At 35.0% G+C, this 26,375-nt stretch overlaps 1 protein-coding gene across 3 annotated transcripts in view; it reads left to right on the top strand.

The window, feature by feature from the left end:
• LOC124098953 (terminal uridylyltransferase 7) overlaps positions 1-24,051 on the top strand; it is a gene marked incomplete at its 3' end in the record, with an annotated part of 32,685 nt that extends 8,634 nt beyond the window's left edge. For all 3 annotated transcript variants that reach the window (XM_046453904.2, XM_046453905.2, XM_046453906.2), the window contains 13 exon segments: positions 389-566; positions 2,745-2,833; positions 4,424-4,475; positions 5,699-5,768; positions 6,581-6,707; positions 8,524-8,643; positions 13,498-13,647; positions 16,453-16,633; positions 18,008-19,113; positions 19,716-19,866; positions 21,197-21,283; positions 21,833-21,933; positions 23,994-24,051. In XM_046453904.2, coding sequence (XP_046309860.1) covers positions 389-566; positions 2,745-2,833; positions 4,424-4,475; positions 5,699-5,768; positions 6,581-6,707; positions 8,524-8,643; positions 13,498-13,647; positions 16,453-16,633; positions 18,008-19,113; positions 19,716-19,866; positions 21,197-21,283; positions 21,833-21,933; positions 23,994-24,051 — 2,470 coding nt within the window.
• Positions 24,052-26,375: the final 2,324 nt, after the last annotated feature.

The following is a 26,375-nucleotide window of genomic DNA, read 5'->3' as shown; positions in this document are numbered from 1 at the left end:
TTAACCAAAATACTTTTAATTAATCAGATGTGTTTTCTGGGCAGTCTTTTGAATTTCCTTAAGTATAAAATCAGGGTATAGGAAATCACAGTTAGGACCTATATGTGTCCTTATGACAGTAATAAAAAAAATAATCAGACTGTCATTACTGGTTTTAATGCTCTTTTCTTACACTTTCTCCTTGTTCCTGCTTACTCTCTATTGTCACTGATCCAAATTATATGCATAAAGTGTGTATATGTTTGTTACAATAAAGACAAACACAGCTAAGATGAAAAGGAGGGCTAAAAACAGATTCCTGAAAATTCTATAGGGTGTTGTCTCAGTGAAACATAAAAGGTAAAACCTATGTATGAGCCATTTTTAATTTGAACATTGATCCTAAAAGGAGAAGCAGGAGGAAGAGTTGCTCACTACGTTACCCCCGCCAACACCCTCCCAGATAAATGCAATTGGCATTGCCATTGACAAAGTGGTACAGGAGTTTGGCTTACACAATGAGAATTTGGAACAGAGGCTAGAAATCAAATGTATCATGGAAAATGTGTTCCAGCACAAGTTACCAGGTATTTTCTAGATTTCTTTTTTCTACTTAGCTACTTAAAAGTAACTCGTTCATATTTCAAGTAATTTTCACCTCATAAAATTCATTTGTTATGTACTGAAGCTTTTTTCCTTAGTGAGTATGTTTGTTGTTGTTGTGTTTGGTTGTTATTTCTCCTGGCTTCTCCAAAGGTAACAGACTTTAAACATTCATTGCCACTGTGAACCTGTTTTCATTATAAATATTATTCTCTTATAAAATTCAATATGGTTAATTGCCCTATATTGGGGCACTGTGGGACTCTTGTATGTATTTGTTTACCTTTCCATCTGAATTGACAGAATACTTTTTAATTAAAATAGCTGGGCACAATGGTGCAAATAATCCCAGCAGCTCAGTAGGCTGAGTCAGGAGGATCTAAAAGAGCTTTGAAAAACTAGTTTATAAATAATTTTATAATGGGTTTTGTGTGCTGTTCAGTTGATATTTTGAAATTATATCTATTTTTATTTTAATTTTTTGAGACAGAGGTCTCACTGTGTCACCCAAGCTCACCTTGAACTCCTGGACTCAAATGATCCTCTTGCCTCGGCCTCCTGAGTAGCTGGAACTACGGGCACACACCACTGACTTGCATTATTTTTCATGTAGACTTTAGTGCAAAATAGGGGAGGGAATACAATGTTTGGAGTAAACTGCTTATAAAAATTTAAGGCTGGGTATGGTAAATGCTTGACACTGCAGCTGCTAGTCTTGATAGGAACAACCCTTGCCAATGAAAGGTCATTGGCCTTCCTATTTAGATAAATGATTGGAATAGCTTAATCATCCTCAATTTTGCCATAAATAAGAATTATCTGTGGAGTCATGGACAATTACTTTTAGAAAATTTCACAAGTGATTCTGATTCACAGGGCTAGACTCATTATTTATGTATATATCACCTTATAATTCTTTAAACTATTTGTTCCTGGAGATCATGCAAGTATTTATAACATGTATACATGGATACATATACATATAATTTTTACAAGAATAGGAGGGAAGTTCAACTCATTTCAATACATAGGTATTTCCCAAATAGTAAATTTTAATTTCACTGATTTTTGCTATGAAATTCCATGTAAAATTAAACTTTTTTATAGAAAACTCCTATTTATCAATTTTTGCAGAACTGGGGGATTAAACCTAGGGGATTAAACCATGTGCTAGGCAAGTGCTCTACCACTGATCTACATTCCCAGCTCTATCTATCTATCTATCTATTTATTTATTTTGAGGCAGGATATTATTAAGTTGCTCACACTGGCCTCCTTATCCTCCTGTGTCAACCTCCTGAGTCACTGGGATTGTAGACATGGACTATCACACCTGATTTGTTAATAGAAAACTCTTGAAGCCAGGTATGATGGTTCACAACTGTAGTCCCAGCACTTAGGAGGCTAAGGCAGGAGTTTGAGTCCAAACTGGACAACATAGTAAGTCCCCATCTGAAGAAAAAAATATGCATCTTAAACCCCAAAGAAATCATTTGAATTGGCAAACTTGAAGGAAGAAAATGTCCTCTTGATAAGAATGGGTAATATTTTGGCAAAAATAGTAAAATATTGAAAATAAATTCCATAAATACATATGGAAGATACACATGTTAACACTTATATCCTCCTCTGAAAAGGAAATGTATACTGCCTAGCATATTAAGATATCGGTTATATTGTAATTATTTTGCAAGTTTTTCTCAAGGGATTGCATTATATCAAATACTTTTTGTTTGTGAGTAATTTGTATTATAAAATAAGTAACAAAAAATATTTGCATTAGCTCTTGACTATACTATAAAGTTTATAAGTGTAAAATAGACATCCCTTTTCAGCTTTCTTATTTTGAAAATTATTGCCAATAGTTTTCTACACAAAATGCAAGAGTGATAAAATAAAAATTTTTATTTAAAGTGTTTTGCAACTGACTTGAGATCAATAGTCATTAAACCAAACCAGTCATTGCTGTCTTCCCTGTTACATAAAATTAAGGGATGAGCAAATAGCCACCTATTCCTGTCCTTTGTTGGTGACATACATTACAGTTTTGCTTTTGTATGTAGTTTTAATTGATGGTTCATTTCTGAAATAGCAGTGTTTTGTTACAACTTTTTGAGAAATTTTACTCTATTTATGCCTTCTATGTATTTATTTATTTGTAGATTGTTCTCTAAGATTATATGGGTCTTCCTGTAGCAGATTGGGTTTCAAAAATTCGGATGTAAACATTGACATTCAATTTCCAGCCATTGTAAGTACAAAATGAAATGTTGAAATTTTCAGTGGTATGGAAATTCTTTCTTTCAAATTGTCTTTATTTCAAATTGAACTGTGTGTGAATATATTTTAGATACGTAAAGATACTTTAATGGTGACACCTATTTTCTTAAAAGTTCCATTTTTATGTCTTGCCTGTTTTCAGCTTCAGGTTCAGAGAATTCTTATGCTCCATAGATTTTCAATCTTGTTTATTTTACACTACAGATCTTTCATACTTACTTGTAACACTGGTTTTCTAACCATGTGAATCTTATGGGGATATTTAGGTTTCTGTTAGCTTGGAAAGCTTAAATTCTTGGTAAAATCAACTTTCCATTAATAGGAAAAGAATTCAGGTTTTAAACAGTGTAGATTTTTAAACATTTATGATCTGAAAGCTTAATGAGCCTCCGAATTTCCTATTTTTATATATCAATTTTGTTAAAATATTGTTTTTTTTTTTTTGAACAACCACACCCAGCCTCGATTTCTGGGTTAAATGTAATTCAAAAAGACATTGACAGTCAGAATTTTAAAACTGGAAGGAACTTAAGTAGATTATCTGCTTACCCACTTCGTCATTCTCATAGGTCAGTTTGCAGAAGGTGTATCCTACTTTGGTTACTCATTAAAAGTATAGACTCTGAGATTCCACCCCCAGATATTCTATTTTATAGCCTCTTGTTCCTTGCTCTGAGTAATGTAGTTACTTAGTCAGCTAACCAGTGGATTTTGCTCTTCTTTTAATCTTAAATTCTGATCAGTGAAATTACTAACCATAGCAGTTATTTTGTTCTGACATCATTCATTCATTCATTTAACAAATATTCACTAAATACCTGTTGTATGGCAGGTACTATACTCGATTCTAAAGGAAAAAACAAATGCAGTTTCTCTTTCACAGAACACATATCTAGTTAAGGAGATAAGTAGTTACTTATATTATTAATTATAATGAGAGTTGTGCAGAAAAATAGGGTTCAATAACAGAAAACAGGAACTGTGAAGAGATGCCACAGTCATGGAGGCCTCATTGAAGAGGGAACATTTAAGCTGAACTCTGATTAGGATGGAAGGTAGGCTGAAGCCCCATATGCAGGATCTCATAGGCCATGGTAAGAATTTTACTTTGATCTACAGTCAGTGAAAAGTCATTGATACGTTTTAAGAATCCAGTTCATGATTTTTAATGGTTTTGATTCCACTGTGGAACAAGATTTAGAGTTGGAACCAGTAAGCTATCTGTTGTAATAGTCTTACAGAGTGAGAGGAAATGTCATTAGTAGTGTAACAACTTCCAGCTACCACTTTGAGATTTTCTAAAAAGCTAATTACCTCAAGAATTAATTAACCACAAATTAAATGTATAGTAGGTCTCTTGCCCACACTCATCCTCATTTGGTTTTCATCTGTCTTTCTGTCTTTGACGTACATAGACACTGCATAATGATTAGTTCTTTATTCTGGTACCAATGTTCATTTCTAATTTGGGAAACAATATTGGGAACTTTAGACTGTGTATTTTATCGTGAAGCAAAATTATTTAGGGATTATTTCATGTATTCATTCATTTATTTCCTAGATGTCTCAGCCAGATGTCCTCTTAATTGTTCAAGAATGTTTAAAGAACAGTGGTAAGGTCAAATGCTTTGTACACTTTGCTCTTAATATTTTCTTTTCTCTATAAATTTTATATAACTTATTACTCAAACTCTGAAAATAGAAACTCATGCTTTTAAAGTTTTTTTTTCTTTTGCTTTTTTGTTACATTATAATTCTACATAATAGTGGAATTCATTACGCCTTATTTGTACAGGCACATAACATAATTTGATTAATTTCATTCCCCAGTAACTTTCCTTTCCCTCCCTTCCTCTCTCCCTCTTAAAATTATTGATAAGTGTAATATCCAAAGCAAAAAAATTAAAGCAAATGGCCATGATTTATTAACTAGCTAGCATTCTAGTAGTAGTTCTATGTCTCAAAGCTTTTAGCTTGCTGATGACATCACTATAAAGATTAAATGAGGGCTTGGGCTGTAGCTCAGTGGCAGAGCACTTCCTACCATGTGTGAGGCACTGAGTTTGATCCTTAGCAGTACATAAAAATAATATACATAAAGGTGTTCTGTCCATCTACAACTACAAGAAAAATTTTTTAAAGCTTAAATGAGTCTTAGAGTGTGACGAAGAAATGCAAAATATGCATAATTTAGTCTTGAGAGTAAAATTAAAGAATAATATACTGTATCCAGTGGTTCAAATTAATGTTTTATAAAGGTGCAGTAAGTGTGGCCCAATCCTGATTAATGAATTCATAAATAGTTGTTCCCATGTAAGTTTATCCGTTGCCTTTTCCAATATACTATCCAACTTAGAGCTTTATGACTTTTTTTGCTTTCATAACCTCACTAATTTTCCCTTGAAGTAGTCATCCCCTGTCCTTTTTGTTTTGATTGAATAAAGCATTTAAATATTTTTTTATTTTAGTCAATACATATTTTGACACTGAAGATTTCAGTAGCCTTTGTATCAATGTTGTTTTTAAATCATATGTCTATATTTCTAATTAGGTTACCCTCATAATATTTAAATATTGTGATCCACTGGCGTAGTTACTTTTAATTAAACATAAGCTTTATAAAATAATGATTTTAAATTAATGTGATTACTTGATTCTTGAATATAACATTTTTTTTCTTTTTTCAAATCCCTTCAGAATTTTATTTAGTAGTTGTCTTTCAAAATGGCTGAATAGATAAGCCACACATGGTACTTGGGTCCTTGTACTTTATCTCATTTTGCTTGTAACAAAGCTTTAATTAACCTACTTAACATGTGTTTTCTTCTTTCCTCAGACTCCTTTATTGATGTTGACGCAGATTTCCATGCAAGGGTACCGGTGGTAGTATGCAGAGAAAAGCAAAGGTCTCTGTTTCTTTAAGCTGATCATTAGGTATCAGCTTGCCAAAAGCACAAGGACTTTGCTAAATCTTAATTCCAACTTTGAAGTTATAAGCTATACCTTATATGGTTATCTCATGTTTCTTACTAGCATTCTGTCTATACTTTGGCATTTGATGCAAGAGAGGGAAAGAAATCTTATTTTAAAAAGAGTAAAATTACCTAGAGGGAAAAATTATAAGGAAGCATTTGACCCATTTTAACTAAGTAAAAAAACAACCTTATCAAATGGTTACTTGCTTTAATCACTTTTTACTTGCCATCCTTTTTACCAGCATTTGTGGCAGTGCTGAATAGCTGTTAATGTGACCTCCCCTGTATAGGTCTCCCTCCATCTGGAAACATAACTATCACTACCATGAATGGGTGGCTTATAAGCAATAATGACTCTTCACCAACAGATTCCTTAACTCTTGTAAAAACACCATTTGAAAAAATGAGACAAGTCATGCTCCCATTTGAAATATTTCATAATATTTTCCTTATTTGCATGTTCCCCCCCAAAATAATTTTAGCATATTAAAACAGAGTTCTTCTGAAAATATAGTTTGTTCAATAAGTAACTGTCGTGTCTTTTTTTTTTTTTTTTTTTTTTTAATTCAGTATTTTTAAATGACCTATGAAGATGTAGGGAGTTTTAGGGGTTTTTTTTTCCATTTTTTAAAAAAGTTATTATCAGTGTAAATTAGCTACTGGTGTAAAAATGTACTGATACCTATGTAACACACCTTTTTCTCTTTCTTTTTCATTCCCAACTTCACCGGCACACCCACCAGTGGTCTTCTTTGTAAAGTGAGTGCAGGAAATGAAAATGCTTGTCTGACAACAAAGCACTTAACTGCACTCGGAAAACTAGAACCAAAGCTGGTTCCTTTGGTGATTGCATTTAGGTACTGGGCAAAGGTAAGTTAGACTTCATTAAATGCATGTGTGTATTCTGTGAACTTAACTGCGCTTTAATTTTTACTGGGTTCATTTAACCTTAAATGTTTAGAAAAATACCTATAGACATCAAAAGAGAAAGTATCTGAATATTGGAATAGAAACACTATACAGAAGGAAAATTTAAGGTTTCTGTTTCATTACAACAGTATTGCTTAAAAGATCAAAATGACTTATAATGCTTATTAGAAGTCAGATTTGGGTCAAATCCCAAAGGATGTAGTCAAAGAATTTACAATCTTAACTAGTTTCCCAGGGTAATACTTAGGCACTGTAAAGTTTTAGAAAATAATTCTCATAACCATTTTCAAGAAGAAATCCAAGGATTACATAAAGAAATGAAAAATACTATATCTGGTCTTGCCTATATCTACAATGTTTTAAATACATTCTCCCAGTTGATATGCTGTAATAATCATTAGAGCACTTAATATTCCCCCATAGTATAAGGTCAGATCATAATGATAAAATTGATATTCTATAAGGTGCCTTATATAAAGAAAAGCAAAAATCTTACTGATTGAGGTATAACAGTGATAAGAGATAGTTCCAATTTCTTGGATCCAGGATCAACACAGGATACCCCACTCTTGCTGGATGAATTAATAATTACAATATGCTCCTCTTTGAAAACTCTCTTCTGCTTCATCACTATGTAGGCCATGCTCTTTTAGGTGTTATTTTAATTAGTACTGATGGGTTTGCCAACATTCTCTCCCCAAATTGCCTTTGTGACCAAAGCATGCATTTGCAGGACTGTAAAAGTTGAGAGGACCCTTAAGCTAAGCAAAATCAGTTGGAACTGAACGATCATTTGTATTTCATTAACATGTGTCTTAACTAAGTGAGTGGATTTATTGTAGATGTCAAAAAAATGAAACAGTAAATAGTATTTTAGGGCCTTCCATGAGTAAGTTAACAAGATTAAATATTTGAAATTGAAACTCTTTCAAAACCACAGTATGTGGTTACTGCAAAGGAATAGGAAGTTGTCTATTTGTATCACTTTGCTGGGGGGGAGGGATTGTTGTTGCTTTGTTTTTTGGTTTGTTTGTGGAGTTGGTGATCAAATCTTGAGCCTTATACATGCTGGACAAGTGCTTTACCACTGAGCTATACCCCTGCCCTTTATTGTGCTGCTTTATTCAGAATAATCACTATATATCATATAATATATGTGTATTAGTCAGGGTTCCCTAGAGGAACAGAATCAGCAGGAAGTATAATTACAAAAAGAGAATTTCTCAGGCGACCAAAAGCTAGATAGTCCACAGTGGTCATCTACAGGCAGAGAGCTGGAAGAACCAGCAACTGCTCAGTCCAAGGAGCTGAAGCCCCAGAACAAGTGCTATCCCAAGCTGAGACTGAAGGCTTCTGGAGAATCACTGACAGAATCCACTTTGGAAGAGTGAAAAAGTGAGAGCCCCATATCATCAATCACGGCTGCAGTCAAGAACTCGATCATGAAAAATCAAGCTTGTATCTGCTGTTGCTGTCATGTTCTTCCATCTTTTATTTCATCCAAACCATCATTTTATTGTATGGTGCTGCCCTCACTTAGGGAGGGTCTCCATTTTATTTGGCTGTTCCACATGCCAGTTATTCCTAGACACACTGTCATCAACACACCTTCTGGTTTCTCTTAATCCAATCAAGTTGACAATTCTAATTAACCATTACAATATGGGAATGGGTTGCAGGTTTTAGGCCAAGTTATTTAAATCACAAATTGATGCAAAAAAAAAAAAATGCAAATTCTCTTTTCTCTCACTTATAGCTTTGCAGTATAGATCGCCCTGAGGAAGGAGGCCTGCCACCTTACGTGTTTGCCCTTATGGCCATTTATTTTCTTCAACAGAGGAAAGAACCTCTTCTGCCAGTTTATCTAGGCTCATGGGTATGAAACTTTTTTGCTTATATATCCGATTGATTGATTATAGATCTACAATTCCTTATGCATAATTTCAAAATTTAAAAAGCTAACCAGAAGTAAAATAGATTTGTTTGTTTTACTGGTATTCACATCTTTCATTGCTGAAATGTTAATATGATTACAAGATGCCGATCTATACCTTGCTAGGGGTATTACTACATTTTTAGCCTATAAATCTTAGTTTTTGAAACACCTGTGGACCTGAAGATTTCAAACAAGAGACTTTGAATCTATGTTAAGTTTATCTTTTGACACATTCTTTGGGTACAGCACTCTAATTCGATACTTAAACTTATATATCATCTTCAGACAGTATATGAAGCATTTGTCTCTCTGAAATGGACTTCAATTCATGTACGTATACATGAATGAATGAATGAATGAATGAATGAATATGAATTTTTGCTATGTTGCCTAGGCTAACCTCAAAATCCTAGGCTCAAATGACCCTCTTGGCTTAGCTTCCTGAGTAACTGAGTCTACATGCATATACTACCATGACCAGTGTAGCTTACTTTCTATTTCTGGTTTTTTGCTTCTCTTTATATCCCATGACCTGTAAAACAATAAAAGCATCAAGATTACTAACTATACAAGATGCAGAGCTTATAGTCAACTCTTCAATAATATTTTGGTTTTATCTTTAAGGTGAATTAGACTTTAATAATGTAATCTGGAGGGGCTGGAGTGGTGGCTCAGTGGTAGAGTGCTTGCCTAGCATGTGTAAGGCACTAGATTCAATTCTCAGTGCCGCATATAAATAAATAAAATAAAAAGCTCCACTGACAACTAAAAAATATTTTTAAAAAACAATAATAATGTAATCTGGATAAATTAAAGTTGAGGAGGCTGAGGCAGGAGAATGATGAGTTAAAGACTACCCTAGACAACTTAGCAAGACCTGAAAAAAATTAAAGTTGAGTTTATTTGAACCACTATGGAAATTTGTCTAGAGGTTTCTCAAAAGACTAGTAATGGAACCACAGTGTGACTAGCTATACCACTCTTTAGTACTTATCCTAGAGAATTGAAGTCATTATACTATAGTAATACATGCACACTCATGTCTATAGCAGCACAATTTATATTTGCCCAAACTACTGAACCAGCCTAAGTGTCCATCAGCAGATGAATAGATAAAGAAAATGTGGTATTTATACACAATGGCATTTTATTCCACCATAAGGATAAATAAAATTTGTCATTTGCTGGATATGAATGGAACGTGAGAACATTATATTAAGCAAAATAAACCAAACTCAGAAGGTCAAGGGTTGTATGTGATCTCTCATGTGTGGAAGCTAGAGAGGAAAAAGGAAAAGAAAAGTGGGGGTAAGGAAGTCGTATGAAAATCAAAGGGAAATCAGAGTAGAGGAAAGGGACCAGGGGGTGGGAAGGGGAAATACTAAAGAATGACATTAGCCAAATTACGTTGTTATATTATATGCGTGTGCAAATACATAACAACAAATCCCAGTTATATACAACTATAATGCACCAATAAAAAAATGTAGAAAAAAACCATAAAAAACAATTGAGTTGATTTGTTTAATAAGTCTAATAAGAAGCCACTGAAAGGTCAAAATTATGCTATTGCTTCTGGAACCATTTTTAATCTCTACATGTTTATCTTGGTATATTCTTATGTGTGTAGGTATTTTATAGAAAGCCTTATTTACTGAAAAGCTTACTTTTACACATTGAATATTTTCACTGCTTTTTGTCTTACTTAATAGCACACAGTCTTCTCTTGAAGAAGATGTTCAGTTGGCCATGGTATCACATGCCTGTAATCCTAGCAACTCAGGAGGATAAGGCAGGAAAATCACAAGTTGGAGGCCAGCCTGGGCAATTTAAATCCTTTCTCATAATTTAAAAAATAAATAAATAAAAGGGCTAAGGATCTTGCTCAGTGGTAAAGTGTCCCTGGGTTCAATCCCTAGTACTCCCCCCCCCCACACACACACACAAAGTATGTTCTAGAGTGGTAGTTCTTATCTGTAGGCATATTTGTGTGTGTGTGTGTGTGTGTGTGTGTGTGATTTTAGACATTTTTTTCTTTATATTTAATAAACAGAATTAAGTGGAGACTTTGTCTAGCAGGCTTCAGTAATAAAAAACTGAAGTAGAATAAACTACTTGCAAACTTTATCCTGACACAAGGGATTAAAGTATGCTCTATATCTTAGTTGTCTAATGGTAACTCTTTGTAGCTATGACACTGAGAAGAAAGGATTCAGGGCTACCAAGAGGGTATCTCCGCCAGATTACTCTCCTTCCAAAAAGAACAAGAGAACAAAGTCATCCACACCCTAGAAGGAATTTGGTAAACTGTTTGAAGTTTTCCTTTCATCTTGTCCCAAGAGAGAGTGGAGTTTAGGATGGGACCAAAACAGTTGGACCCAAAAGGGCCTGGAAATAAATTGGATATTTGGCTTTGCACATAAATGTCTTACTGAGTAAGAGCTGCCTTTTCATGTGTACTGATCCTCTCTAAATAATCATTTGTCAGTGATGTGAGGATGTAGGACAAAAGCTGTTTCTCTTCCTTAAGAGTAGTATGAATACTTTATTCCAAGGCCAATGTATAATTTCCTTTGCAGTGAAACTGGAAACTCTCTGAAGCAACTCTGAATTTATTTTGATTGTATCATTTAACTTTTTTCCCAAGACTTAATGACAAAAACAGATACATGATGATCAAACACTGGGTTGACTCTATGGATCAAATAATCTACTTAATGAACCAAAAAATCTACTTAATGAACCAAAATGATCTGCAGGTTATAAACTATACAGGCATTGGTTTAGTGGCTGCTGCCAGAAGCTTAATCAAGAAAAGTAAATAAAGCAAATGAGGGGGAAAGGAATTAATATTATTCTTACCAGATATTTCACCTACATCACTTCTGCAGAAACTCCTTCAAGGTCCTCACAATTAAAGTACTTATGTACACTAGTCATTGTACCAGGCCTTGAAGAGAATATAAAAATGAACAAGACTAAATTCTCTTATCAGGAAATTTAGTATATTGTGCCCCTGTGCTCTGATTTATCTTTCTTGAGGTTTTTAGCCTCTCTGCCCAGTTGTACTCAGATCTCTTCCACCTTGGCTAGGATAATCTCCAAATCTTTTACTCCCAGTCAGATTTCCCATTGTATTGTTATTAGATCTTGATACAATTGAAGTTAATCATAATGGGCATTGAATTAAGAGTGAAAAGCAGGAAGATACTAGAAAAAAAATTAGTAGAGCAGAGTCTAAATAAGATGTGGAAGTTGAGCCATATAATTGACTGATAGCAGGAAGAGTATTCCAGGCAGAGGGAAGAGCAGATGTTAGTTCCAAATCAGAAGGATAGACTATGGTTCTGAGAAACAGCCAAGAGCCAGATTACATAGACCCTGGAAGGACTGAATTTTCTCTGAAATAAGAAGGAAACCACAATGAGCAGAAGAGTGTGACACGATGTCTTATGTTTCAGAGGGATCACTCTTTGGGGTAGAAATAAATTTGGAAAACCTTATCCTTACCTCATCTCACAATTTATTATGTTCACTAACCTGTTTATTATGTAATGAGTCCATTATATAATTAAAAAAAGACCTGTTCAACTCTGTTAATATTTCTCAGAACTTTGGAGCCCAGACCATTTTCTTTTGCATTCATTAATACCACATTAAACTGTATTTTGAAACCTTTGGGCTTAACTAGAATTTAAAATATTGGAAATAGTTTCCAGCCAGGCACAATGGCCTATGCCTGTAATCCTACCTACTAGGTAGGCAAAGACTTGTGGATTGCAAGTTCAGGCCAGGCTAGGCAACTTAGGGATACTGTATCTCAAAAGAAAAACAAAAAGATCGATAATACCGTTCAGTGGTAGAAATCCCCTGGGTTCAATTCCTAGTACTATGAAAAAAGAAAAATTCTAATTAGGAGAATTTAGTTTTTATAATTATATCTCTACAATACTGATAATGACAGTTTCTTGGATTTATTGAGTATTTCTACATGCGGCATATATATCAGAGCTGTCCCATGAAGGAAGTTCTAGTGCTATCCCATTTTACTAGAAATTGAGACCTAAAGAGAGTAGGTGCCTGGAGGATCCAAGATTTGGGACCACTGAGTTTTACTCCAAAACTCATGGCTTTAGTCACTATGCCCTGTTGCCTTCTCAGAAATTTTGTTGTTGTAACTTTTCGGTTTGGTTTTGTTTTGTTTTACAGTGCTGGGGATTGAACCAAAGGCTTTGCTATGGAAGTGCTTTACCACCAAAGTACATCCTCAATTCAGAATATTTACTAAAGAATTATAAAGGGTTGAAGGTGTAGTTAGTGGTAGAGCAAAAATTTGCCATTTCTTTTGCAAATCAGAATCATCAGAATCTTCTTTTTTACTTTGATTGCAGATTTTGTTGTTGTTGGGTTTTGTTTTGTTTCATTTTTTGGTGCTGGACATTGAATCCAGGGTTGCTTAAACACTAAGCAACATCTCCAGCCCTTTTTAATTTTTATTTTGAGACAAGGTCTCACTAAGTTGCCTAGGACCTTGCTAAGTTGCTGAGGCTGGCTTACAATCCTCCTGCCTCAGCCTCCCTAAATGGCTGGGATTACAGGCATGTACCACAGAACCCAGCTAAAAATATTTTTAAATTTATGTTTATCTTAAAAATATTCCACAAACAATATCTTTTATATTTTCAGTGAACTTGGAATATATTAACTTTTTTCATTTCTTCAAACATATTAAATGCTCAAATCAATACAAAAATGGTTTCTACCTTATAATAATAGATGTCTACTTTTTCCTAGATTGAAGGATTCTCATTAAACAAACTTACGAACTTCAACCTTAAAGACGTTGAGAAAGATTTTGTGGTCTGGGAATACACTGATAATGTTGGGGATACAAACACAGCAAAAGAAGAGTCACCAAAAGAAAGGCCAATTAAAAGGGGGCAGGTCTGTTCTCTTATTTCTAATTTTACTGTTGATTTTTATTTTAGTTATCAATTGTGGTGTTTATGAGTTAGTCAGTTTTCCTGTTTTTCCTTAACTGTCTTAAGTATTTCATGGTTATTTCATTTCCTAATCTGTTTAGTCCATTGAATAATCAACATGAAAGATTTTTAAAAATTATGAAAAGATTTTTAAAAGTAATGTGGAAAGATTTTAAAAAATTGATCATTAAATTTATTTATATGGTTTATTCTTTGTACAGAGGCCTTGGAAAAATACTGAGAATTCAAAGAAAAATCCCTGTGTATCTTCAAAAGAGTTAGGTCTTAAATTGTATTTAAGGTTTAAATCTATGGAATGTTAACTTCAAAGGACTGAAATAACAGTAAATAAGCATATGATTTAATGTACTGGTCCCATACTATTGGAAATGCATAAAAAAATCTATGTGTAAAGAATTACCATTAGAGTTTCCAACAAAAAAAAAAATTTGTGCACAGATTATACAGGTCGCACTATTCTGTCCCAAATTGGTGAATGGTCCTAGATCCCAATGACAGTAATATTCATGAAATAATTCTGATGCCAAAAATCTAATCCCATCTCTATACAAATAAGTCATATCATTCCTCCAGTCTGTAGTTTACTTGTTCCTAAAATGAAGAGATAGTGGTGAATCATAGAGTTTCCGGTTGTGTTTCCTAGAATTCTTAAGCATTGGAGCAGGAAGGAGGAGATGCCACCCCAGCCTTGCTGGCACCAGAACAGCACCACTTTTGTCTGTTTTCTACTGGGGGTTCCAGTGTGGATAAGAGCACAGGCTGTGGAGCCAGATATACAAATATTCTCAGTTCTCCCACTTATATGTCCTTGGCAAGTTACTTAATTTTTCCATGCCCCAGTTTCCTCCCTGTAAATGAGGATAATATTAGTACCCTCTCATAGGGTCATTGATTTATAGAATGCTTAACTCAGTGCCAAGCATGTGGTAAGCACTCAGGAAATGTTACCTACACTATTCTTACTTTATTCAAAAAAGGAATGTTCCCTACTTCTAAACAATTTTATTGACGATAATCTAGATATTTTAAAGTTCCATGTTAAAGTGTTTTCAAGTCATTTCAGTGAGATGCTTAAAAATCCTTTGTAAAGCTGAAAAAGGCTGTGGATGAGAGGTGAAATTTAATAAAGCTTTCAATTTCTGGGGGTTTCCTTTGTGTCCTCAATTCTAGTATTTGGGACCCAGACAACTTCCAGTATCTATCAGTTCTGCCTTATAAGTCTACCTACCAGATGACTTTATCTTACTCTAAGACCCTTTGTGGTTGAGATTTATCCATGAATAAACTACTATACCACTTGTTTTAAAGTCTGATTTAGTAAAGTGTGATTGGAGACAAATTTGTATACTTAAGGAAAGAATTTTTTCAGTGTGAATTATAAGACTAATGTGAAGAAAAAGCTATTTCTGTAAGTCCATTTAATGCTTTTCTTTTATATTTTTATGTTCTTTGGAGAGGTTAGTCATGCTGCCACATCTGAAATTAAGTGAGCTCTAGACTTTGTAGAAGTTGCATATGCTGTGGTGAGAAAAACAATGTATTGGGGTCAGAACAAGTTCTCACGCCACTTACAAGCAGTGCAACCTTCTGACAAGTCACGAAAACTTTTGGGGCTTCAGTTCCTTTTAACATGTGGACTTCTTCACTAGATTACCTTTAAGAGCATCTTACTGTTGTGACATTGTTTCAGTGATATATGAATTTCTTGTACTTAAAGACTACCTGAGTGAAAAAATACAGAAAGCAACCAAGTCTGCCAGATGCTTTCCCTTGTTTCTGATTTAATCCTCATAACTATCCTGTGTTATAGGTGGTATCATCCCTACTCTGCAGATAATGATAGCGACCATTTTTTGAACACTGTGTGCCAGGCACTGTGCTAAGCACTTTACAGACACTATCTCACTCAGTCCTCCCAAGAACCCAATGAGGTGGGTACTATTATCCCCATTTGTCAGATGAGGAAACCAAGTCTTAGGTTATAGACATTGACCAGGATCATACACGGCTAGTACTTGGCAGAGTTTGGATTTCAAACTAAGGTTGTTCCAATTCCAAAGCCAGTTCACTTAACCATTGTGCAATACTGCTAGTCTGAGAGTGAAAACACTAAATTACAGAGCAATCAAGAGCTATGAAATGGCAGAATCACTGTTTGGGCCCTTTTTTTCCCCCCCTATTCTGAGTTCTGTGTATTTCCCAAAAGATTATAGGAAGTATGTTATTTGAACTTGTCAAGTCAGTGACTGTAGAACTAGTATCAATTTCTATTATAGTTATTTGACTTTAATTGCCACTGGCAGATTTAGTGTACTTATGTAGCATATCAGGGCAATGAGAGTATTGGTTTTCTTTTTCTCTGTCTTTAGCTACTATACATTTCCATGTATCCATATAAAGGTGCCCTCCAGCAGCAGTAACAGGTGAAGGTCCATGCTGAGAGTATTAGCAAACTGTGCAAGGTCCTATCCACCTGTTATTAAAATTTCAAAATTCGGTGCTGTCTGGTTAAATAAAATTGGTCCTGTCTGTTCCATGGTACTGACTAGATTTTAACCTACCCAAATGTCAGGGATGCAGTGAAGTTTTGCTATTTTCCCACATACAAAGTGATTTGTCTAGATGTCAAATTTCTATCTTTGCTCAGATTTTCCAGGTTTTTTAATTTGATGCTCAAATGATCTTTAATTTTTCAGATTAAGCCAACACCCGAAGTAACCAATATATTTCTCTTTGATATTAATAGGTATCATTAATATTTGATACAAAACACCAGCCTTCAGTACCAGTTGGGCAGCTCTGGGTGGAACTGCTGCGATTCTATGCTTTAGAATTTAATTTGGCTGATTTAGTGATCAGTATCCGTGTCAAAGAATCAATATCTCGAGAATCAAAGGATTGGCCCAAAAAGCGCATTGCCATTGAAGGTATCTCAAAATGTTTATTCTTTTTTTATTTTATTATTTTTTTAAGGTACCAGTCTAACAGCATGCTTTTATTTCAGTCTCTTTTCATCTCCTACTTGTAAGGTAGGCCTGACCTCAAAGGTGAACTAAATAATTAGGATCTTGCATGTGTTACAGTGAGTCATCTAAAAGGATCAAAAGGTTTATCCTGAGTTTTTGAAGAACTATAATGAAATATCTTAATTTTTAAGCAACTTGAATAATGGTTAGCTGAGTTCTTGCTTTCTTTGTGAATTGCTTAACAACTTAAATGCTTAATGTTTTTTTCCCAGTGATCTGAGTTTCCCTTTCCTGCTGTTCTCACTTCTGGATTTTTAAATTCAGTCCTTTCATGGGTTATTGTTAATATTGTTTAGTTTTGCAGAGATGAGAAAAATACTTTTTCTTGTGAAGACTGACATTCTTAGTTGGATAACTCTCCAGTAAAGGGAACAGATAATTATTTTTTAAAGTAGTAATCAGTAACTTACTCATTAAAAACACATTTTTAGTGAAGGCTTCTTTAACTGAAGTCACTATATGAAAGACACACTGATGTGCCCTGTAGATGTCATTAAATGGACTATCTCTTCTCAGCTTTGCAAAGTCAGGAGGTTGAAACCCCTCTAGAAATCTTAATTCTCCTCCTTTAATAATTTACAGAATTTCCTAAATGGAATTCTCTTATTTTTGCTTGATTTTTTTTTCAAGCTTTATGTTGCATAAGAGGGTTTTTTGCAATTTGCATAAATTCTGTGTGCAGTCATGGGGATCTCACATTTTTAAACCCTCCCCTGCAGTTTCTCTGGCTCAGCTCTTCTGGCCAATTGCCTAACCTGCTGGAGTTCTAGGGGAGGAGAAAAGATTGAGAGAAGTGGTGTCTCCTCCTGGTGCCTCCCTCTCGCCCCTGAAATTCAGTCCAGCCAATTCAGTGATGGGGCTTCCCAGGGCAGAAGAGTGGAGGTAAGCTCGACAAACCACAGGGCTTGGCTGAGTGGGGAGGCAGAGCACTCAGCAGCAAAGCCTATAGGGAAGACCTGACTTCCTGAGGGCACGATAAACACACGAATGACATCTTTCCTACCACCGCAGTCACGGCAGAATAGGGAAGGGGTACTGGTTCTGTACAGGATGGGTTCTCTTAGCAGAACAGATGTTTCAGAAAACATTGCTTTTTGTTCTTATACTGTATCTTCTTATTCTCTACCTGCATTTTTTCTTTTTTTAAGCATATAAGATATAAACTTCACTGTTGTTTATTTGTTATCTATTTTTATTTGCAACGGGCTAATTTTTAGAGCACAAAATAGAAATATATTAAGTGGTATATTTGTTTTTTCATTGTTATTGTTACAGATCCCTACTCTGTTAAAAGAAATGTGGCAAGGACCCTAAATAATCAACCTGTGTTTGAATATATACTTCACTGTTTAAGAACGACATATAAATATTTTGCTCTTCCACACAAACTTGCAAAATCCAGCCTTCCAAAGCCTCTGAGCACAGTTACGTGTATTTCAGAACATTTTAAAGAAGTAATAAATCATGATCCAGATGTGCAAACAAAAGACGATAAGCTCAACAATTCAGTTTTGGCTCAAGGCCCTGGTGCTACTACCATTTCAACTGAAAATGCTTGCAAGGCACAGCCACTTTCTCTTAAAGAGACTGCTGAAAGCTGTGGAAGCCCACCAGCTGAGGAAATTGGAAATGTACACATCAGGAAATGCACACATTTAGGAAACTCTGGCTGTATCCAGGCAGAAGTCAATTGTGATAATTATGAGGATATTAAAGTACACCATCAAGAAACAGGAAGTAAAGATGAGAAAGAGAAAATCAGAAAGAAGGGAAAGCATCCTTTGACTGCTGATGACCCCAGTATAAGCAGTAATGAGTGTGGAGAACTTACAATTGGCAGCAGCCCATGTAATTATGAGACAGATAGCATTTTGAATTTAGAAGGCCTCCAAAATCCTACAGCCAAAGTGTGTGATGGATTTGCTACTTTTGATGACAAGATTGATCTTGATGAAGAAAGTGTAGAAGGTACTGATGAGCTAGAAGACTCTTTAAACCACTTTGTCCCTTTAGTCCAGTGTCAAACATCTGAAATCATTCACTTTGATGAAGAAGAGGAGGAAGATGAAGAGGAGGAGGAAGAACCCAGGCTCACCATTAACCAAAGGGAAGATGAGGATGGCATTGCTAATGAAGATGAGCTGGACAATACCTATACTGGATCAGGTGATGAAGATGCTCTTTCTGAAGAGGATGATGAATTAGTTCAGCCGGCTAAATATGAAGACTTGAAAGAATGTGAAAAAAATGTAGATGGCGCCCTACTTACGGAACTTAATAAAATAAATCTTAAAGAAGAAAATATATGTGAGGAAAATTCACCAGTGGACCAGTCTGATTTCTTCTATGAATTTAGTAAACTTATCTTCACCAAAGGCAAGGTAATCAGGAGACTTTAAACAATTAAACACCAGGAGACTTTAAACAATTTTAATACATGTAATTTCAATTTTCATACACAAGAACATAATTCTCCATGTTTTGGGTGTGGTTAAGAAGTTTTGCCTTTGTCCTAATACAGCCACTTGATTCACTTCCTTCCACTTTACATTCCTTCCAATCAGATTTGTAGGAATCTGCGTAGGAGGAATGGAAAGCTGATAGTAACTATCCTTTTCTCCTGATGACATCATAAGGATGCTTCTCTCTCAGATCTTTTAATGGCTTCATTTCTTTGGAAAGTGAAGAGTAGGCTTTGTACTTCAAAAATAAAAAAGATCCAGGCATGTAATCTCAGCCACTCAAGGGGCTGAGGCAGGAGGGATCGTAAGTTCAAAGCCAGCCTCAGCAACTTAGCAAGGACCTAACCAGCTTAACGAGACTATGTCTCAAAATGAAAAGTAAAAAGGGCCGGGGATGTTACTCAGTGGTTAAGTGCTCCTAGGTTCAATCTGCAAGCCAAAAAAAAAAAAAAAAAATTCTAAATCCCATTATTTGGCAAATAAAGTTTTCAGTGTTATTTTGCTTTGCCATATTCCTACAGTCTCCCACAGTTGTGTGCAGCTTGTGCAAACGAGAGGGTCATCTAAAGAAGGACTGTCCTGAAGACTTCAAAAGAATCCAGCTGGAACCTTTGCCACCACTAACACCCAAGTTTTCAAATATCTTAGATCAAGTTTGTTTCCAGTGTTACAGTAAGTTATTCACATTTCTTTTCATTTGTCAGAAAAGTAAATTGACTTGTTGTTGTTGTTGTTGTAGTTGTTACTGGAAATTGAACCCAGGGGTGCTTTACCACTGAGCCATATTCCTGGTCCTTTTTATTTTTTCTATTGAGACCCTTGCTAAATTAAGGGTCACTCTTAAGTTGTTGAGGCTGGCTTTGAATTTGAGATCCTCTTGCTTCAGTGTGACATGCAGGTCCCATTTGGGACACACAATAAGTAATCATTAAAGAAAGAAGGAAGGAATATCTTTTTAAGTTGTTTGTTTTTTCTGTTTTATTTGTGCTGCAGATTGAACCCAGGGCCTTCCACGTGCTTAACTCATGCTTTATCACTGAACTACTTAATCTTAAGACTTTTTAAGTCTTAAGATTAAAATACTATATTAGCTTTTCCAACTAATAGATTACATTCCTTGAAATGTTTTCCTAGATGCATTTTTCATGACCAGAAGTATTCTCTCACAAAGGAATAACTGTACATATTGCCCCCTCCCTTGGGGAGCAGTAAATCTTCTTTAGAGATTTGCAAGGCATGATAAAAGCAGTGTTTAAAAGCAATGTTGTAGCAAAGAAACTTGATTTTATATCTTTAATCCAACAGCTCCAAAATTTGAGCACAGAATTATTCTTAGTTAACATTAATTCATAGTGCACACAACATGACAGCCCTTTAAGGAAGAGTAGAGTTTGGGGGAGCATTGGTATAGAGAGGTTTCAAGTCCTACAATGAGAAAATTTTGCAATAGAGACATTTTACTGCTTAGAATGGAGAACTTAATGCTTCATATTGCTACATCTTGAGGTGTCCATCTATGCTGAAAAATAATTTTTTAAAAACTTTTGAGGTATTATCAAAAGCCTTCTCAAATTCCTAGACTCAAGTGATCCTCCCACCTCAGCTTTCTGAGTAACAGGCACTACGGTGTGCACCATCATGCCTGGCTGCCAGGGATTTAAAAATGAAAACAAAAACTTTTTGGTGGTTTAAATCTATAAAAGAAAACTAGGTTCTCTTTAGGAAAAAATATGGACATGCTCACAAATTTTTGGATTCACTCTTTGAGGTCTCTGTAAAACCCAGGTACAGAGCCTGTCTAAATTAGTTTTCATTTTAAGAGTAGTTCTTTCTAATAGACTCTTCTGTTAAAGAAACAAAAGATTATTTTACATTACAAATGTTATCTGGGCAAAGGCACAAAAATTAGGGTGTTTTCTTTAAACCTTTGAAGTCTTACTTTCAGCTTTTTCAAAAAAAAGTCATCAGTCTTTTTCTCAATGTGTCTATTTATTTTAAACAGAGGATTTTTCTCCAACTGTTTTAGAAGATCAGGCTCGTGAACATATCCGGCAAAACTTAGAAAGTTTCATAAAACAGGACTTTCCAGGTAAATGATATATATTTTTTAATCCTTAAAAAAGGTAATGTGACCTTCCTTTCAAAAGAGTACATGTATTACGAGCATACTAATTTTGAGAATAACATCTTGCAGTGATTGTGGGTTCGGAGTTTCAGTTGCTTTGTGATATACCTAGGATGGTCTTTGGTGCACCAAATCCTGGTTTACGAACAGAAAAGAAAGTACAGTGCAGAATTTATTCTAATAGATACCACAAGTGAATTTCACTTAATATTACATTTGTAATCAGAGTTCACACCTCTAAAATATGCATTTATTTAGAAAGGAGTGATACATTATTAAATGTGTTGAAATGATCTCCATTTTGTTTGAAATGTCACCTAGTAATCTTTCATGATATATACAGCTTGTATATTAAAGTAAACTTGGAAAAAATAAATAAATAGTTAATAAAAAAATTATTATGAGATAGGATAGTTAACACCTGGGTATATTTGATTCATGAGAGGGTCATTTTGGTCAAAATATTAAATGTACTCAGGTAATTAGTTATTACTTTTCATATATCCCTAACAGGAACTAAATTGAGCTTGTTTGGCTCCTCCAAAAATGGATTTGGTTTTAAGCAGAGTGACCTTGACGTCTGCATGACAATTAACGGACATGAAACTGCTGAGGTACAGTGACCACATAAAACTTGCATTTGCTCTGGCAGTGTGATTTGAACTATCTTGACTGATGGTACAGCTTGGTACTTTCCAAATTTATCAAGGCATGCCATATGGAGTGTGCCATTTGGCACACCCTCTAGCCAAATACATTAAGCTTAGAGGTGAATATGAAGAATAGATTGCCTTGTACATTCAACTTTTAGTATGAAGTAGATTTGAAAGTGACCACTGGGAATTCTGCAAAGCCAAACCAGCTTTCCTGGTGTTCCATTAGCCTGGCTACTAGACTGACCTGGATATGCATATCCATACGTTATCTATAAGGTTTTTATTTTGTTTTTGTTTTAAATCAGGCAGGCAGTGTGGTATAAATGATGAGTGCTACCTTTATAGTACAAAGACCTGGATTTGAGACAACTTGGTTTTTTCAGTACCTAAACATGTGGTCTTTGGTCGATAGCTATAAAATGGAAATAATAACTTCTGTCTCTTGCTTTAGGAGATCATAGTGCATATCAGCTTGGTTTTTATATGTCAGGAGATAGCAAATTTTGGCCTATGGGCTGAATTCAGCTCACAGCCTGTTTTTGTAAATAAAGTTGTATTAGAACAGAGCCACACCCATTCATTTATGTATTGTCTATTTAGTTGGTTTGTGTGTGTGTGTGTGTGTGGTGCTGGGAATCGAACCCAGTGGCTCAGTGCCTCACGCATGCTAAGTAAGCTCTCTACCGTTGAGCCATAACCCCCAGCCCTATGTTTTGTGTATGTCTGATTCTCTACATGACTGGGAGTTTAGTACTTATAACACATGCTTATGTGGCTCGCAAAGCAGAACAAATTTGTCAGCCCCTGATGTATACAGGAAGGCACTTATATAAAAATTATATAAATTCTGAGATGTGCTGAGTTCCTATTCGTTTTTGTTTGTTTGTTTTGTTTATTTCTGTTTTTATTATTTTTATTTTTGATTAGTGGTGCTGAGGGACTTGAACATGCTAAATAAGGGCTCTTACCTCTTACCTACACCCCATGTCCCTATTTTTTAAATTTGTAACAGTAGTCCAAAGGCTCTATATCCAGAAGAGTGCTGCTACTGTTCTCAAGTGCTTTCTTTGCCTTGAAGATATAACAGATTTGGAAAAATGGACAAAAATGATCTGCCCAGAATTTGGTGAATAAAATGAATAAGCAAGATTAGGTCTTCCGTATGGCACAACCCTATTATACAACCTCAAGATTAATTAATTAATTAATTTTTTTTTAAGAGAGAGAATTTATTAATATTTATTTTTTTTTAGTTTTCGGTGGACACAACATCTTTAGTTTATTTGTATGTGGTGCTGAGGATTGAACCCAGCACCCCGCGCATGCCAGGCGAGCGCGCTACCGCTTGAGCCACATCCCCAGCCCGAGATTAATTTTTTTTAACCTAGTATATAAACTAATTTTGAAGGCATTTCTAAAGTGAAATTCCAAATATGTTCTGGAATGTGTACAGTCATCAAAAGGGCTTACATTGATAGGGACTGTGAATGTGTTTTTAAGTATGAATTATTAGAAATATCATTCTTATTTGCTATATTACCTTAATTTTCTGCATTATAATTTTGGCTCTTCCAGTGGGGAAATAATGTGAGCTTAATCACTATCCACAGCAAGTCATCAACTCTTAAACTATAATTAAGATTTTACCTGTAATTAATAAGATGAGGCATAGAAGCCCCTTCTTATATACTCTGGCACATAGGGTACTTCTGAGAGAGGTAATTACATAGCAAAAAAATGAAAGTCCTCATCCATGGTTCAGAGACGTTTCAAGAAGCTCTCAGTCCATGGCTTCCTGACTGATTTTAACCTTTTTTGCACCTTCAAAAGCAATTAGAACATAGGATGTGTGGCAGTTTTTGCATATTTAGAATATTTCCTATGGATACTGACTGATTCTCAACTAAAAGTGAAAAACATATAATGAGTTTCATTATATCTGAAGACAGTGGATACTATAAACAGTATAGTAACCTGTCTTCCAATTTTGATTAATTTTTGTGTCATCTTTGTTGCAGGGGTTGGACTGTGTAAGAACTATTGAAGAATTGGCAAGAGTCCTTAGAAAACATTCAGGTACCTCTAAATATTTGTTTCTAAAAATACTATAACTTTTTTAGTGTTTCGTGTACTTAGAATTTATTTTTATTATTTTTTAGTTGTAGGTGGACACAATATCTTTATTTCATTTTTATGTGGTGCTGAGGTGTGAACCTAGTGCCTCACGTGTGCTAGACAAGCACTCTATCACTGAGCCATAACCTCAGCCCCATGTACTTATAATATATTAATGCCTACAAAGCAATATAGTGACTCATTTTATAAAATACTTACAGTACTAGTGTCCTTAAAAAATATCATGATTAAGTATGAAAGACTGAGGAGTTGGTGACAATTTGTGTGCATATTGTTCCCTAGCTGAATTTTGTGTCTGTGTGTATGTGTGTGTGTGTGTGTGTTTCCCCCAAGACAAAGTATATACCAGACAGGAAATTTTGGAAATCATTTTACTTATTGATATCATATAAATCAAAGTATAGAAATTATTAAAACCTCATAAGTGTAGTGAAGAGCATCTTGGCCTAGGCAGTTGCATTCACAGCTGTTCTGTTCATCAAGCTATTATAACCTTGAGCCAGGGTTCACTTTGCTTGGTCTGTTTTATCAATAAATTAAGAAAAGTGAGAAATCATTTACAACTGTAAAATATATGGATTTTTAAATTGTTTGCAGAGCTAAAATGCCATTAACATATTCTTTTGCTAGTGGGGCATCTATCAATGCTGTGTAAACCTGAGAGTCCAAGAGTGATACCAAGAATTAAGCAAAATTGTAAGGAATTGTTTGAAAGAAGTTGAGGACTAAACCTTAATTTCAGTGGGTAGAAAATAAAAGACTGAACATGGGAGCTTTGGGGTTGATAAAATAGAACCAGTTTGATTTACTATGAATAAATGCTAGGACAAGGTTCTATGTATTATAGTGTCCAATGGTGTCTAATTCCTGAATGGGAAGGAGTTGGAGAAAATGGTTTATCTAATTTAGAGGTGATAAAGAAAAGTATTTGGTAGATATTCTGAAATCAGACTCTTCTGAGGGGTGTTTTGTTTTTGTATTAAAGGGAATTGAATTAAAGGGCAAGTCTACCACTGAGCTATATTCTCAGCCCTTTTCATTTTTTATTTATTTTTTTTTTAATTTTTTTATTAGTTGCTCAAAACATTACAATGATCTTGACATATTATACATTTGATTCAAATGAGGTACATAATCTCATTTTTTATTTTGAGAAATGTTCTCACTAAGTTGCTACAGCTGGTTTACAACTTGCCATCCTCCTTCCTTGGCCTCCCAAGTACCTGGGCCTGGCTCTTTGGGTTTTTTTTGTTTCTGTTTTTAAAATTTTTTGTTTTGTGATGCTGGGGATTAAACTCAGGGCCTTCTGCATCTAAAGCAGGTACTCTTTTTTTTTTCTTTTTGTGGTACTGGGGATTTATCCCAATTGATCCCACAGCCTTGTTAGCAGCCCCTCCCCCACCACCCGGCTTTAAATCCTGGTTTCCCATTTTCAGGCTGTGTGATCCCAATACCTCACTCAGCCTCATTATAAACACCCAGTTCCTCGTCTGTACAGCACCGTATATTCTGAGTATTCAGTAAATCCAAGCTTCCTTACTTCTCTTCCCCGTTAATATAAGTTAGTTTCCCACACAGATCTATCTTTCTTTCTTTTAATATTTTTAGTTGTAGATGGACACAATACCTTTATTTTGTTTATTTAATTTTATGTGGTGCTGGGGATCGAACCCAGGGCCTCACACATGCTAGGCAAGCTCTACCACTGAACTACAACCTCAGCCCCTTACACAGACTTTTCATCCTGAAATTACTTTTACCATTTACATGCTTTTTACCTGAGTTCTTTTTTTTTTTTAATTTTTTTTTTTTTTAGTTGTAGTTGGACACAATTGCTTTATTTTATTTATTTATTTTATGTGGTGCTGAGAATCAAACCCAGGGCGTCACATGTGCTAGGCAAGTGCTCTGCCGCTAAGCCGCAATCCCCAGCATCACAAAACCCCAGCCCCTTTACCTAAGTTCTGTAATGTGATAACTGTATATCTGCCCTTTAAACATCACCACTTAGCACTCTCAGGAAATTCATACTCCTACATATCAGAATACGAATAATTTTTATGTTTAATTATATTAATTATATTGGTTAAAAAAATGATTAATGAAAAATTAATTATGAAGAAGCCAGGGAGAGAAGGTTAAAAATGGGCGAGAGTGAGAAGAAAAAAATGGGCCGGCGAAGTGAAATAGATTAGGTCTGAAGTAGTAAATTAAGGAGAGGTTTGGAATCATATTGTGCCTCCGTCCTTGAATCCTAGGTTCAC

The sequence above is a fragment of the Marmota monax genome, unplaced genomic scaffold (assembly GCF_021218885.2).
Source record: "Marmota monax isolate L192 unplaced genomic scaffold, Marmota_monax_Labrador192_F-V1.1 WCK01_AAM20220418_F8-fsc00840, whole genome shotgun sequence".
Lineage (NCBI taxonomy): Eukaryota > Metazoa > Chordata > Mammalia > Rodentia > Sciuridae > Marmota > Marmota monax.
Note: the sequence above shows the minus strand (reverse complement) of the source record. Positions and strands in the feature narration are given on the sequence as shown.